This window comes from Pelodiscus sinensis, chromosome 27 (assembly GCF_049634645.1).
Source record: "Pelodiscus sinensis isolate JC-2024 chromosome 27, ASM4963464v1, whole genome shotgun sequence".
Taxonomy (NCBI): domain Eukaryota; kingdom Metazoa; phylum Chordata; order Testudines; family Trionychidae; genus Pelodiscus; species Pelodiscus sinensis.
Genome location: NC_134737.1, coordinates 16,801,624 through 16,813,603, shown reverse-complemented (window position 1 = coordinate 16,813,603; position 11,980 = coordinate 16,801,624). Strand labels below are relative to the sequence as shown.

The following is an 11,980-nucleotide window of genomic DNA, read 5'->3' as shown; positions in this document are numbered from 1 at the left end:
AGTTACCCTTCAGCACAGGCCTGGACCCAAGGGGTTATTGGAAGGGCTGGGCTGCTTTATTTTGAAATGGATGATGTGTGAGCGGGGGAGTGAGTCTCCAGTGAGCAGGCAGCAGGGGCAGCCCAGCTCGAGGTGGAAGGAAGCTCAGGCTGTATTTGCTGTTCAGTCTGGGCCTCTTGAGGTCAGAAAGCCAGTTGCAATATGGGCAACTCAGATGGGGACAGCAGTTCTGTTTACACAGCTCCGCAAGCCCTACTGAGAGTCAGGGTGCCAGGTACCCTCCCCTGAGCCACTGCGGGAGCCTTGTCCTCACACTGAGCCAGCCAGAGTCTATGGGATATCAGCTGAGCTCAGATGCCAGCCTGGGGCTGAAATGGCTAAAAAGATGAATGTTCTCCCTACGAACACCCAGCAGGCTTAGCTGGGTACCCTGGCACATGCTTCTGTACAGCACATCCCAGTTATCTGAGGGAGAAGCTGCAGAAAATCCTCAGCCTCTGAGCAGAAACACCGCAGAGTGTGCCCATGGGCCTGGGCACTCTGGGCTCATCCACTGTCTGCTGGTGACGCACAGGGTGTTTCCGGCTATTGAACTCCTCCGAAGCCAAATCTTGCTCCCATAGCAACTGGCCACTGACCTATGGGGTGGGACTACAATTTGGCTGCTCAGGAACTTTCAGCTAGTTGCTTTGGGGTTACTGGGTTTAGCCAATGCAAATAGCAAGAGGATCTAGGAACCGCCATGCCAGAATGCGGTTCCTAGTATTGGCTCTGATTGGCTAGCACACAGAGGCTCTCCAATGCAGGTTTGGCCTCCCTTACTCAGTATGCAGGTGAAATGATCTTGGTGCCTAATTATGTTTGGACCCAAACATGGGGGGAGGGGATGGGGCAGGGAAGGCATCTAAAGCTAGACCTGAAATCTTGGGTCACCCAATGAAGCTGTCAGTGTTCTGTGGAGAGCCCAACTCCTTGGCCCCTCACTTGCCTTCTTGAGCTGTTTGACGTTGCTGGATCGAATGGCAGCCAACAGCTGGTCCCTCGAGTTCTTCTCCTGAGGAGGAAGTGCTTTCTCCACCATCTTCCTCTGTGTGGCTGGAGAGAGAGAGTTCCTTATATTTTCATTGATCAGGGGTGGTGCTAGTGGAGGTGGAGGTGGGGGAGGTGCAGCTGGCAGCCCACCCTTCTTAGGAGAACTTTTAGGGGAAGACCATGGGGAAGATTTGGGGGATGGCTGTGGGGAAGATTTGGGGGACCCCTTTAGCAAACCGCCTGCCTTTGGCACCTCTAGCAGGTCTTTCTTCTCTCCACATTCCTGAGCCTGCTTCTGCTCCTGCAGGCGTTTCTGCCTCTGCTTGTCCATGTTCCTACTCAGCAGGTTTGTGACTGTCATGCGGGGCCCGGCCAACTCAAAATGGTAGCCCAGCTTCAGGAGGGTAGTGTTCTCCTTCAGCAGCTTGGCTATCTCCATCTCCGTCTTCCCTCCACAGATGTGCCGCTGGTTATGGAAACGCAGCTCTGTCAGGGTGTTGTTCTGCAGCAGGGCACGGAAGATGGCCAGGATGCCTTTACCGGTGATGTGGTTAGAGTCCAGATTGATGCTGCTTAGTGCCTTGTTTGATTTCAACATAATGGCAATGGCAAATGCAACGTGGTCATCGGCATGGGTATTGGCCAGGGAAAACACTTTGACCACAGTGTTAAATTCCAAGGCCTCCGTGAAGCGCACGAGGATTTCACTGGTGATGCAGTCGGAGTTATTGACATTGACTTCAGTCATCTCTGGATCATTATTCTTCACTCTTTCCAAGGGCTCATCAAAAATACTGGAAGCTGCTTCCTCCTCTTCCTTGGTCTGGCTTGGGAGACTGTCCACAGGTTTTGAGGGGTAATTTTCTGGCATCTGTTTAGGCTCTGTCTCTGGTGTTTGAGGAGCCTTTTCCTCAGTGACTCCTTTGGAGTCTATAAGTGATTTCTCCTTACCATCAACCTTTGAGTATTTCTTTAAAGCTGAATGCTTTTCTTCTTCTTTACCATCCTTTTCTCTCCTTTCTTCTCCTTTTCGGTCTTTTCCTAGCTCTTTCTTTGCTGGTGCTCTCTTCTCTTCTTGCTTTTGGCCTGTTCCTAGCTCTTTCTTTGCTGGCGCTCTCTTCTCTTCTTGCTTTTGGCCTGTTCCTAGCTCTTTCTTTGCTGACGCTCTCTTCTCTTCTTCCTTTTGGCCTGTTCCTAGCTCTTTCTTTGCTGACGCTCTCTTCTCTTCTTCCTTTTGGCCTGTTCCTAGCTCTTTCTTTGCTGGCGCTCTCTTCTCTTCTTCCTTTTGGCCTGTTCCTAGCTCTTTCTTTGCTGGCGCTCTCTTCTCTTCTTCCTTTTGGCCCTTTCCTATGAGTTTTTTGTCGATGACTTTGTCTTTGGGGGCCTTTGCTCCTTTGGGTTTGTCATTGCATTTACTCTCTAGTTCTTCTTTCTCTTTGTAACTTGTTTTCTGAGCACATTCTCTTCCCAGATCAAAGTCTCGTTTCCTGCCCAGGTCTTGTGAACGAGCTTCCTTACCCCTTCCTTCCAGGTTCCTGGGGTCTTTTTTCCTCTCTGCTGGCTTCCCTTCCTAATGAGCAAGAAAATTAGAAAAAGATGCAACAAGCTATTAGGTACAAGTCCTATAAGTGTCTAGCATATAAAACAGAGTAACTGGGTAACATTCTGTTTTTGGTATTTACCTTAATATCAGTGCTGCTTAACATAAAACAGTTTCAAATTCTGTTGCTATTTCAGTTTTTCAAAGATAGATTCATAACCCTTAGTAGTAATCTGTTTCCCCACAGTACACAATACACATGTAAGCACACTAATCAGGCACTGTCTGACACATGCAGCATGCTGGTAGCTCATGAAAAGAACAAAAGGTTGCCCAGACTAAATCTGACCCAGGATCCTTCTAGCACAGGCCTCTGTCTTTGGCAATGGTCAGCCCCAGGTCTGCAGAGAAAGGAGCAGGAAACCCTCAGGAACAGATGTGGGGTAAGCCATTCCCCAGGAAAGTCTCACCCTGACCCCTAGTTTTTAGAAATTTAAATTTAAAGGAGTAGCTGATGTGGGACTCTATTAATGAAGCTTTAAAGGGTGGGGGTATAATTAATTAATTAATGAAAGCCACTGACACAAAGACAAATGCTCAACACCATGACAAAAAGCAAATTTGGTTTTGGGGAGGTACAAATTCTGATATAGGGAAACTAGGCCAGGTCATAGAAGAGATGCTACTGCTGACACAGCCGGGGTGTCAGAGACAGCAGATGGACAGGATCAGGAAGACTGACAACAGCCTCAGGAGAAAATGTTGCTGTGTTCTGGACGAGATGATGGACAACACCATGAGGGTGTTGCCATCTCTTTGAAGAAGGGAGCGGAGCATTCCCTGCTTGAGTGGAAATCCACCACCGGCAAAGTTATGAGAACCAGACAGAAAGGAAAACAGAATAATATTGCCCTGATTCAGTGCTGTGCTCCAACAAATGACGGTGACGAAGAAGCAAAGGACAAATTGTACCTTGCATTACAGGCAGAGATAGTGTGTCCTGCTGGGATCTAACAATCCAAACAATGACAGAGCCATGGAAAGACATAGGTGTGGCACTGTGAATGAAAACGGAGAGGGACTTGTTTTCTGAAATATGAACAACCTGCTCATTGGCAGAGCCCTGTTTCAACAGTGTGACATTGACAAGCTCACATGAGAGTCTCCAGTGACAGGCGTAAGACTTGGATTGACCCTGGGAAAAGAGTGACGGTCACTGACAGATGGAAAAGTGAGAAGAGAAGCAGATGAAGGCGGTGAGCACCAGTTTGGGGCAGCCTCCATCAAGCTAAAACTGAGAAAGCTGGGTCAGCCAAGCAAGGGGAGAGATTATCATGCTGACAAGGTAAAGTTCTCTTAAATACAGGAAACCTTCACCCTACAGTTACAGAACAGGTTCCAGGCACTTGCAGACTGAGGCAAAGGGTAGGGGAACACAGATGAGGCGATCAGCAAGAAGTGGGTGAAAGGTGGTAATGTTCTGAAACGGAGCAGTGCAGCCTGGTGAGGCTGCAGGCAGGAGAACAGGAAGGAGTGGGTTACATTTAGCATACTGCAAGTCCGAAAAACCAGAGGAGCCCTGAAGAAAAATGTTTAAGACACAAACTCCCAGAAGCAAAGGGCAAATACCTTGTGCAATATAGCAGGGCATTCCAGGAGGTCAAAGGCCTTGTGAGTGTGGACAAACAATATTATATTGGTAACCTGACACACAAGCAGAGCATGCAGCTGCCTGTGGTGAACAAGGAGCCATCTAAACATGATGCAGCTTATCAATGCACCTGGCAAAAACCAACCAACACACTTGTAAGGGACGAACTACAGGAAAAGAAGACATGCACTGCAAGAGCTGCTGGACAGGGTGTCCTCCAAAGAGGAAGCAGACATCCAGGAGGCAGAAGAAGATCTTGATAAAAACAGACACCCCAAGTAAGGAATAGATCTGTGGCTTCCAACCTTTGAGGATGCAGACCCCGTTTCAGTCTATTAACATTTTACGCCCCCCCTTCCTCTCCCCCCCAAAAAAACTCCAACAATATAGCAGTGCCTGCAGCCTGCACATCCCTCAGCCTGCTGGGGAAGCAGTGCAGTATGAAGGATATGCTGGCTGTGAGAGGCTTTGCGCAGACCCCCAGGGGTCTGCCAACCACAGGTTGGGAACCACTGGAAAAGATCATTCAAGCCATCAAATCCTTAAAAATGGGAATGCTCCTGGCAAGGACAACTTGAAAACAGAAGTGTTCAAGGTAAATCCTGAGTTAGTGAAAATACTGAAGAAAGGGGCCCGCAGTGATTGTAATAAATTGTGTGGTATCACACTTTTATCAGTGCCAAGCAAAGTATTGTGTAAGATCATGGTCCAGTGTGGATCTGAGGCAGTTGATAGTGCTCTCAGAAAAGAGCACACCCTCCAATCCAATGCCTCCTGACAATGATGGTGTTCAAATCCTTTTGGCTGCGCTGTGTCAGTAGATCTTGGTTTGAGGTTGTTCTGGGCCAAAAGAGAGGATTTTTCTGCAGGTTGCATGGAATGAGGACAGTTTGGACACATCATAGTTCCTCATTGCCCAGCATTCTGCACTGGGGAAGGCAGTGTTGAAAGTGCACAGTTCTGACAAATGTTGAGTTTAGTTTTAGCGGTTTCCAGGCTGTGTTTAAGCTCCTGAAGGTGTTCCTGGCTCTATGGACTGTTCCGAATGTTCTGTTGTGGTTTTTTTCTACCATCCTGACTGATGGTACCACCCAAGCATGTGAATGTTTCTACATTGGTGGGAACACAGATCTCTCTCTGTACTGGTGATGGTGAGGCAATATTAAGACTCATTATAGCGGTTGTCTTATGGTTGCTTTTCAGTTCCATTTTCTGGCTGAATGCATTGAGCTGAGTTGTTTCTTCTTGTATATGATGTTGGATACCTGATGGGAGAATGAAATCATCTGTAAAGTCCAGGTCTTCAAGGGATGCAAATTTCTCACCTTCCAGTTTAATTATGTCCCCTTCTTCAGTTATGAGAAGGGATCAAAGAACCTCCCAATCTAGCTTCACTAGGCTAATCTCTTTTTCATACTCTGTTGCCTTTCTTATGTAACACTCACAAACTTTTCAGTGTCTCTTCAAAGGATAATTTTTCCAGGCCCTTGATCATTCTTGTTGGAGATGAGGTGATCAGTGAGGCAACACCTTTGATTTCTATAATGACATTATGAAATTTTATTTATTATTTTCCATCCAATTCCTTGTGGCTCCTAACATTGTGTCTGTTTCTTGATGCCAGATGGACTCAATAGCCAAAGTCTCATGTAGCTTCTGCAATGATGCCCAGGTCCAATTCCTGATATAATGCAGTAATAGAAATGTAGCCGTGTTAGTCTGGTGTAGCTGAAGCAAAATACAGGACTATGTAGCACTTTAAAGACTAACAAGATGGTTTATTAGATGATGAGCTTTCGTGGGCCAGACCCACTTCCTCAGATCAAATAGTGGAAGAAAATAGTTACAACCATATATACCAAAGGATACAATAAAAAAAATGAAAAATGAACACATATGAAAAGGACAAATCAAATTTCAGAACAGAAGGGGGATGCGGGGGGGGGGGAATGTCTGTGGGCTAATGATATTAGAGGTGATAATTGGGGAAGCTGTCTTTGTAATGGGTAAGATAACTAGAGTGTTTGTTGAGACCCACTTGTAAAGTGTTGAATTTTAGCATGAATGACAGTTCAGAGGATTCCCTTTCAAGTGCAGATGTAAAAGGTCTTTGTAGTAGAATGCAGGTAGTTAAGTCGTTGAGACAGTGTCCTTTCTGGTTGAAATGGCAAGAAACTGTTTTTTCTTTGTGATCCTGTCTGATATCTGTTTTGTGGGCATTGATCCTTTGGCGAAGTGTCTGAGATGTTTGTCCAATGTACATAGCAGACGGACACTTTCGGCACATGATTGCATAAATTATATTTCTGGATGCGCAGGAATATGTGTTCTTGATCTTATAACTCACTTGGTTAGGTCCAATAATGGTATCAGCAGAATGAATATGTGGACAAAGCTGGCAATGGGGTTTGTTGCAAGGGAAGGTACCAGGGTTGGTATTAGTGTGGTATGTCCTGTGGTTGTTGGTGAGAATCATCTTGAGGTTAGGTGGTTGTCTGTAGGAGACAGTGACATAATGCAGTTAGGATAACACCATGTTAGGTGCATGAGTACTTCATATTGTTCCCTCCAGGGGGCATTACTTTGCCTTTATCGACACTGAGCTTCATTTGCCATCGTGCTGCCCATCCCCCTAGATCATTAATTCTCTTGGAAGTTGCTCACTGTTCTCTGTGATCTTGTGTCACCTAAAGAATTCTGGATCATCTTCAGAGTCCAGCTCGTTAATAAATATATCAAACGGCACAGGGCCTAGTGCGGAACCGCAGGGCCTTAACTGTTCACTCTTTGTCAGAATGAAAATTGGTCGGTTCTAGTCTTTGTTTTGATTCATGACAATACTTTGCCTTTCACTGCAGGATGACTTAGCTTCTTTAGCTGTCTTGAGTGTAGGACCTTGTCAAAGGCCTTTGAAAGTTTAAATTGTCAACCAGTTCTCCTTTATCCACTACTTTATTGACAATTTCACATTTTCTAATAGATTAGTGAGACATTAATTTCCTTAGAAGGAAGGATGAAGTGCTCTTAGATCTTATGTATAGAGTGATTATACAGGAGTTTTATCTTTCTATTTTTTGCTCATAATAGCAATCCATTTACCAGATAGAGATGTAAGGCTTATTGGTTTGTAATTCCCCAGATTGCCCTTAGAATCTTTTCTAAATGTTTCTAAATCTAGGCACAACTAGTTACCCTCAAGCTTCCAGTGAAGTAGCTGTTTATAACGAGAGGGTACATATTTTAGCTAGCAGCTCAGCAACTTCATTTCTTGAGAGCTCTTGGATGTAGGCCTCTACCAGTTTGGGGAATCTGTCTGTACAGCTTATGAATTCTGGCTATGAAGCTGTTATGAAATTTGTATCATGTAACTCCTCTCTGTGGACGTGGAATCCAGTGGTTGCTGACAAGGCTGTAAGCACATCTCTCCCATACAGCTACAGTGGCGAGTCCTTAACCTTGGTGACTATGCTTTGGATTGAACAATTAGTATGCCAAAGGAAAACTACTTCCTCCAGCTTGTTAACAAGGGGCTGGTGAAGTGCAAACTGGAAAAAACACCAGCATCAGAACAGGGATCCAGGTGTTGGTGGGGAACGTACAAACTTGAGAGACTCGTTGAGACAGCAGGAAGTGCTGTGTAGGTATCCTGTTTAACTGTGGCCCAGCCACGGGCAGGGGAAGGCAGTGGAGCTAGAAGAACTCCATGACTGAGGAGAGAAATCATGAGCTGCAGAGGGAAGTATCAGGGACACAACAGAGGGGGGCTCGCCCAAAGCCAATGCACCCTTCCCTTGGGGAGGAACCTGAGGCAGGCTAGCACATACAGATGTGTTTATTGTTTTGTCGTACCTGCAGCTCTCTCGTGCTGTGGACGGAAAAGCAGCGGTGTTCTCTCTCCTGGGCAAAGTCTGGGTATCTGTGGGCTTTTGCTGTCCCAGGCCCCGAAGAGGCATGCTGACAGCCAGGAGGGAAACAGGAAGCCTTTGATTGGCTCCTGGGGAATTAGCAAGAGTTGTGGGAGGTCAGGGAAGACAAAACTAGTGTTAGTCAATTGGATCCTGGGATTCCTGGCCAGAGGGGTATCAGGCATGAGGTCGGCATGTGGAGCATGTGCCTAGAGCGGGGCCTAACAGTGGCCAGGTCCAGCAAGCTAGAGGCACATTAGGCCAAGGAGGGGAGGCCCTCCCCCCACCACCGCAGTCTGGGACATGGTCAGCTGATTAGCGCAAGCAGAGCTGTGAGGATGAGGATTCCAAACCGGTTTTAAATGCATCCATTTCTTTTCCCAGCATGTCCTCTTCTGACACCTCATTGTCTACTAGTGCCTTGTCTTTCTTACCAGGAAAGACTGTGTTTGTAGTAGGAGTCTCCCCAGCTGCTTCCGCGGGGAAGACTGGTGCAAAGATACCGAGCCACTTCTCACCAATGTGCTTCTCTTCCTTTAATTGCACCCAGTCCTCACCCCTGGACATCCAGCAGGCCCACTGGTTCTTCACAGGCTTCCTGCTTCTAACAGGCTTAAACCACAAGAAATTCTTGACTCCTCAGCCCTTCTGATCTCCGTGTACACAAACCCTGCAGTCCTTGAGGCTGCTTTTTGTTGACTTAGTGAGGGTGAGATTTCCACATCTTGGGGGTCTCCATTTGACTCAAATGGCCTCTCCTGGCCTGTTTGTTTCTTTGTGGGTTGGGCTTCATCTCCTGTTCTGTGCCCTGCAGAGACAGGACACAACCAGCCCGCTCCATGCAAACACCAAGAGCAGCGGTTCCACCGCGGAAGCCCAGGAGCAGACTGCAGCTGCCACGGCTAGCACATGGAGACCATGTCTGAGGTGTGGCTTGGGTTGTCTGGTGGTTGGATGAGGTGACCTGTGGGCTTATCCTGCATTGTGCTCCATAGGCTCTGCTGCAGCTGATAGCGATAGGAAGCTCGCCCTCGCGCTCTAGGGAGCTCCTGAGGTGTGGGGTCAGACCTGGGTGACACTCCTTGATCCTGGGAGAATTCCTGCCTCCCTACACATTCAGACGGGAGTGGAGTGGGCAGAGCCTCGCGGGAAAGGGGAAGGCTTTCGGTTCAAAGACGGGAAGGGACCACGGCACTGCATCCCTAGGCAGCAAGGTGCTCAGCTTGGCTCCGCGCTTGGACGCCGGGAGCTGAACGGGGCTCCCTTGCGGCTTTGGTCAGCAGAGCTCAGTGCTGCAGGGGGAGGGAAGCACACTCCAGAACAGACTTGTTTCTCAGCAGAGTTGCGTGGGGGTGTTGGCAGAGGCAGCACCACAGGGGAAAGGAGAAGAAACTGGGCTCGCCTGCCCTGCCGAGAGTGGTCGCAGCTGGCACTGAACTGCACCAAAACCCCGAACCTGGAGATCAGCCAGCCCGACGGCCGGGGAGGGGGGGGGGCTATTGGGCCTCTGTGGCAGGCTGCAGTCAATGGCCAGACCTAGCTCACTGGCAGCTCTGACGCTCCTGCTGGCAGAGCTCTGGCGCAGGCCCCTCTCTGCCCCGCAGTGTGACGGCGCGTTGGGGGTTCCCCGTCTCCTTCACCCCGAAATGGCACAAACAGACTCCACCAGCCAGTGGAATTGAGGGTGGTTTATTGCTCCTCCAGCACAGCGCAGCACAGATGTAATCTGGTTACAGGAACTGGGGCTAAGAGGCCTCAGTGCCCCCCCTTGAGATAGGGGAGTCCCAGCCCCCTCCCCAGCTCCTTATTCCCTGCCTTCCAGCCAGGAACTAACTAACCCTCTTCCAGCCCTGCCCCCCAGCCAGGGCAGCATCCACCTCCCTTTGTTCCTCTCCATGGGGGGTGTCTGGCCACTGGTTCAACAAGTTTGGCATTACCTCTGCCTAGTGAGGCTTTCCCTGCTGGGTCTTGCTCCAGACAGCAGGGGTCACCACAGCCCAGCAAGTACCCCCACTACGTCACAGTGGCAGGCTGCAGTCAATGGCCAGGCCTAGCTCACTGGCAGCTCTGACGCTCCTGCCGGCAGAGCTCTGGCGCAGGCCCCTCTCTGCCCCGCCTGGTTCCCTGATGCGCCACGAGCTGTTCAGGGCTCAGTGAGTTTCACAAGTCACTTTTCTGCGGACCAGGCTGGCCTGGTTCTCAGTGCATGTGGAGCTGCCCTGGGAGACCGTTTGTCGGGAGCATAAACAGATGCCATCTGGGCCTGGGCTCTGTTTATTTCATGTAGAAACTCTTGGCTGCTCGTCCTGGATCCGCACAAGCAGCTGCAGGGTGGATGCTAGACTGTGCTCTAGCCCTGCAGCAACTCTCCGGGCTTTGCTGTCCCCCCAGCCCAGCTCCTCCTCCTCCTCCTGGCTGCAGCTGCTGGGAGCAGGCGGCTTGAACTCCCCCGGGGGGGTGGTATTTCTCATCTTGCCAAGGCCAGAGTCTGTTTGCAAGAGCCAGGTGGCGGGTCTCCAGCTCTGGGCGTTGCCGGACACTTGTGATACTTCAAGCTGAAGCAAGTGAGGCTCATTCTTCTCCCCAAATCAGGACTGCCCCATAGCAGCAGGTCCAGGAGTTCTCCCACCAGGCCTGTGCCCGCTCCCCAGCCACAGGCATTTGCATGGAAATCGGATCCATTGGTTCCTGTGTGACAAGCCCCATGCCTCCCTCTCGCCTCAGGAGCCCTCTCTGCTCTAGCAAGAGGGCCCATCTCCAGCACCAGCCTTCCCCACAAACGCCCCCCTGGCTTCCCCACAGAATGAGCGACCCCTCCCCAAACCCCTGCCTCCTGGGCTGTCGCTACCACCCCATGTCCCCGTTCCTGCAAGGAGCCCCCAGCCCTGGCCCAGATGCCCAGCTCAGGCAGTGTTTGTACAAGGTGGTTAGACATGACCATGGCCCCACCTCCACTGAGCCCCACTCCATTCCAGGCAGAGTGATGATAGCAAGGTTCGCCCTGCACAGCTGCGCTGGAGAGCAGCTCCCATCAGCACAGCCACCACCACTTGGGGAAATGGACGCGCTGCGCCGCTGGGGGAAGCTGTCAGCACGCAAGTGTCTTCACTTACGCACTACACGGGTGGTCTGAGGCGGGCTGCGGCAGCTGGCATCCCTGCCTGCATGGCCCTCAATGGCGCGATGTCGGCATGACATAATCAGTGGGCGCCCCGGGCGCCCCGTTGAAGGTGGCACCCTAGGTGACAGTCGAGTCGGCCTATACTCACGGGCCACCCCTGGCACTCCAGCAGTGCAGCGTTGTGAGCGTGGGCCTGCCCTCACTCTAAGCAGGATTTCTAACCTTCTAATGGCCCCTCTCCAATTTATCAGCGGCCTCCTGGGCCTGTGCATTCCTGCAGTGACACCAGTGCAGTGAGGTGGCGGAGGAGGAAAGTACAGTCCAAGCAGAACTAGGTGGCACCAACACTGTTTGATATTGCGCTAGCAAGACCCCAGCTAGAGGCTGTGTCTAGGTCTTGTGCCCACCCTTTTAAAAAGGCAGATTGCACGCAACAAACAGGGCCGAGAAGAGCGAAACGTGATTCCAGGAGCAGATTGCAGACAGATCTGACATGGAGAGACTCAACAAGCGTAATTGCTTTAGGTTAACACGGCCAAGGGGTAATTAATGCCCAGGCAATCTGGGCCAAGGCAGGGGTTCAAAGAGTGGGAGGAGGCTGTTAGCTGAGGGAGGGGATGGCAGGCTCTGGGGTGGGACTGGAGATCAGGTGTTTGGAGTCTAGAATGGAGCTCCAGGTGAGGACTAAGGTGTTCGGAGTGCAAGAGGGGGCTCAGGGCAGGAGTTGGGGT

General features: G+C 50.1%; 2 protein-coding genes across 7 annotated transcripts in view; one reads left to right on the top strand and one right to left on the bottom strand.

Moving 5' to 3' along the window:
- LMOD1 (leiomodin 1) overlaps positions 1-11,980 on the bottom strand; it is a 40,634-nt gene that overhangs the window by 2,394 nt on the left and 26,260 nt on the right. For 2 of the 3 annotated variants that reach the window (XM_006135734.4, XM_075910328.1), the window contains exon 2: positions 989-2,602. In XM_006135734.4, coding sequence (XP_006135796.2) covers positions 989-2,602 — 1,614 coding nt within the window. Of the gene's footprint in view, positions 1-34; positions 2,603-11,980 lie in introns of those variants that run through there. The other variant, XM_075910327.1, reaches the window with a different exon arrangement.
- Positions 1-11,980, top strand: part of TBC1D22B (TBC1 domain family member 22B) — a 70,663-nt gene that overhangs the window by 39,708 nt on the left and 18,975 nt on the right. The window lies entirely within an intron of this gene.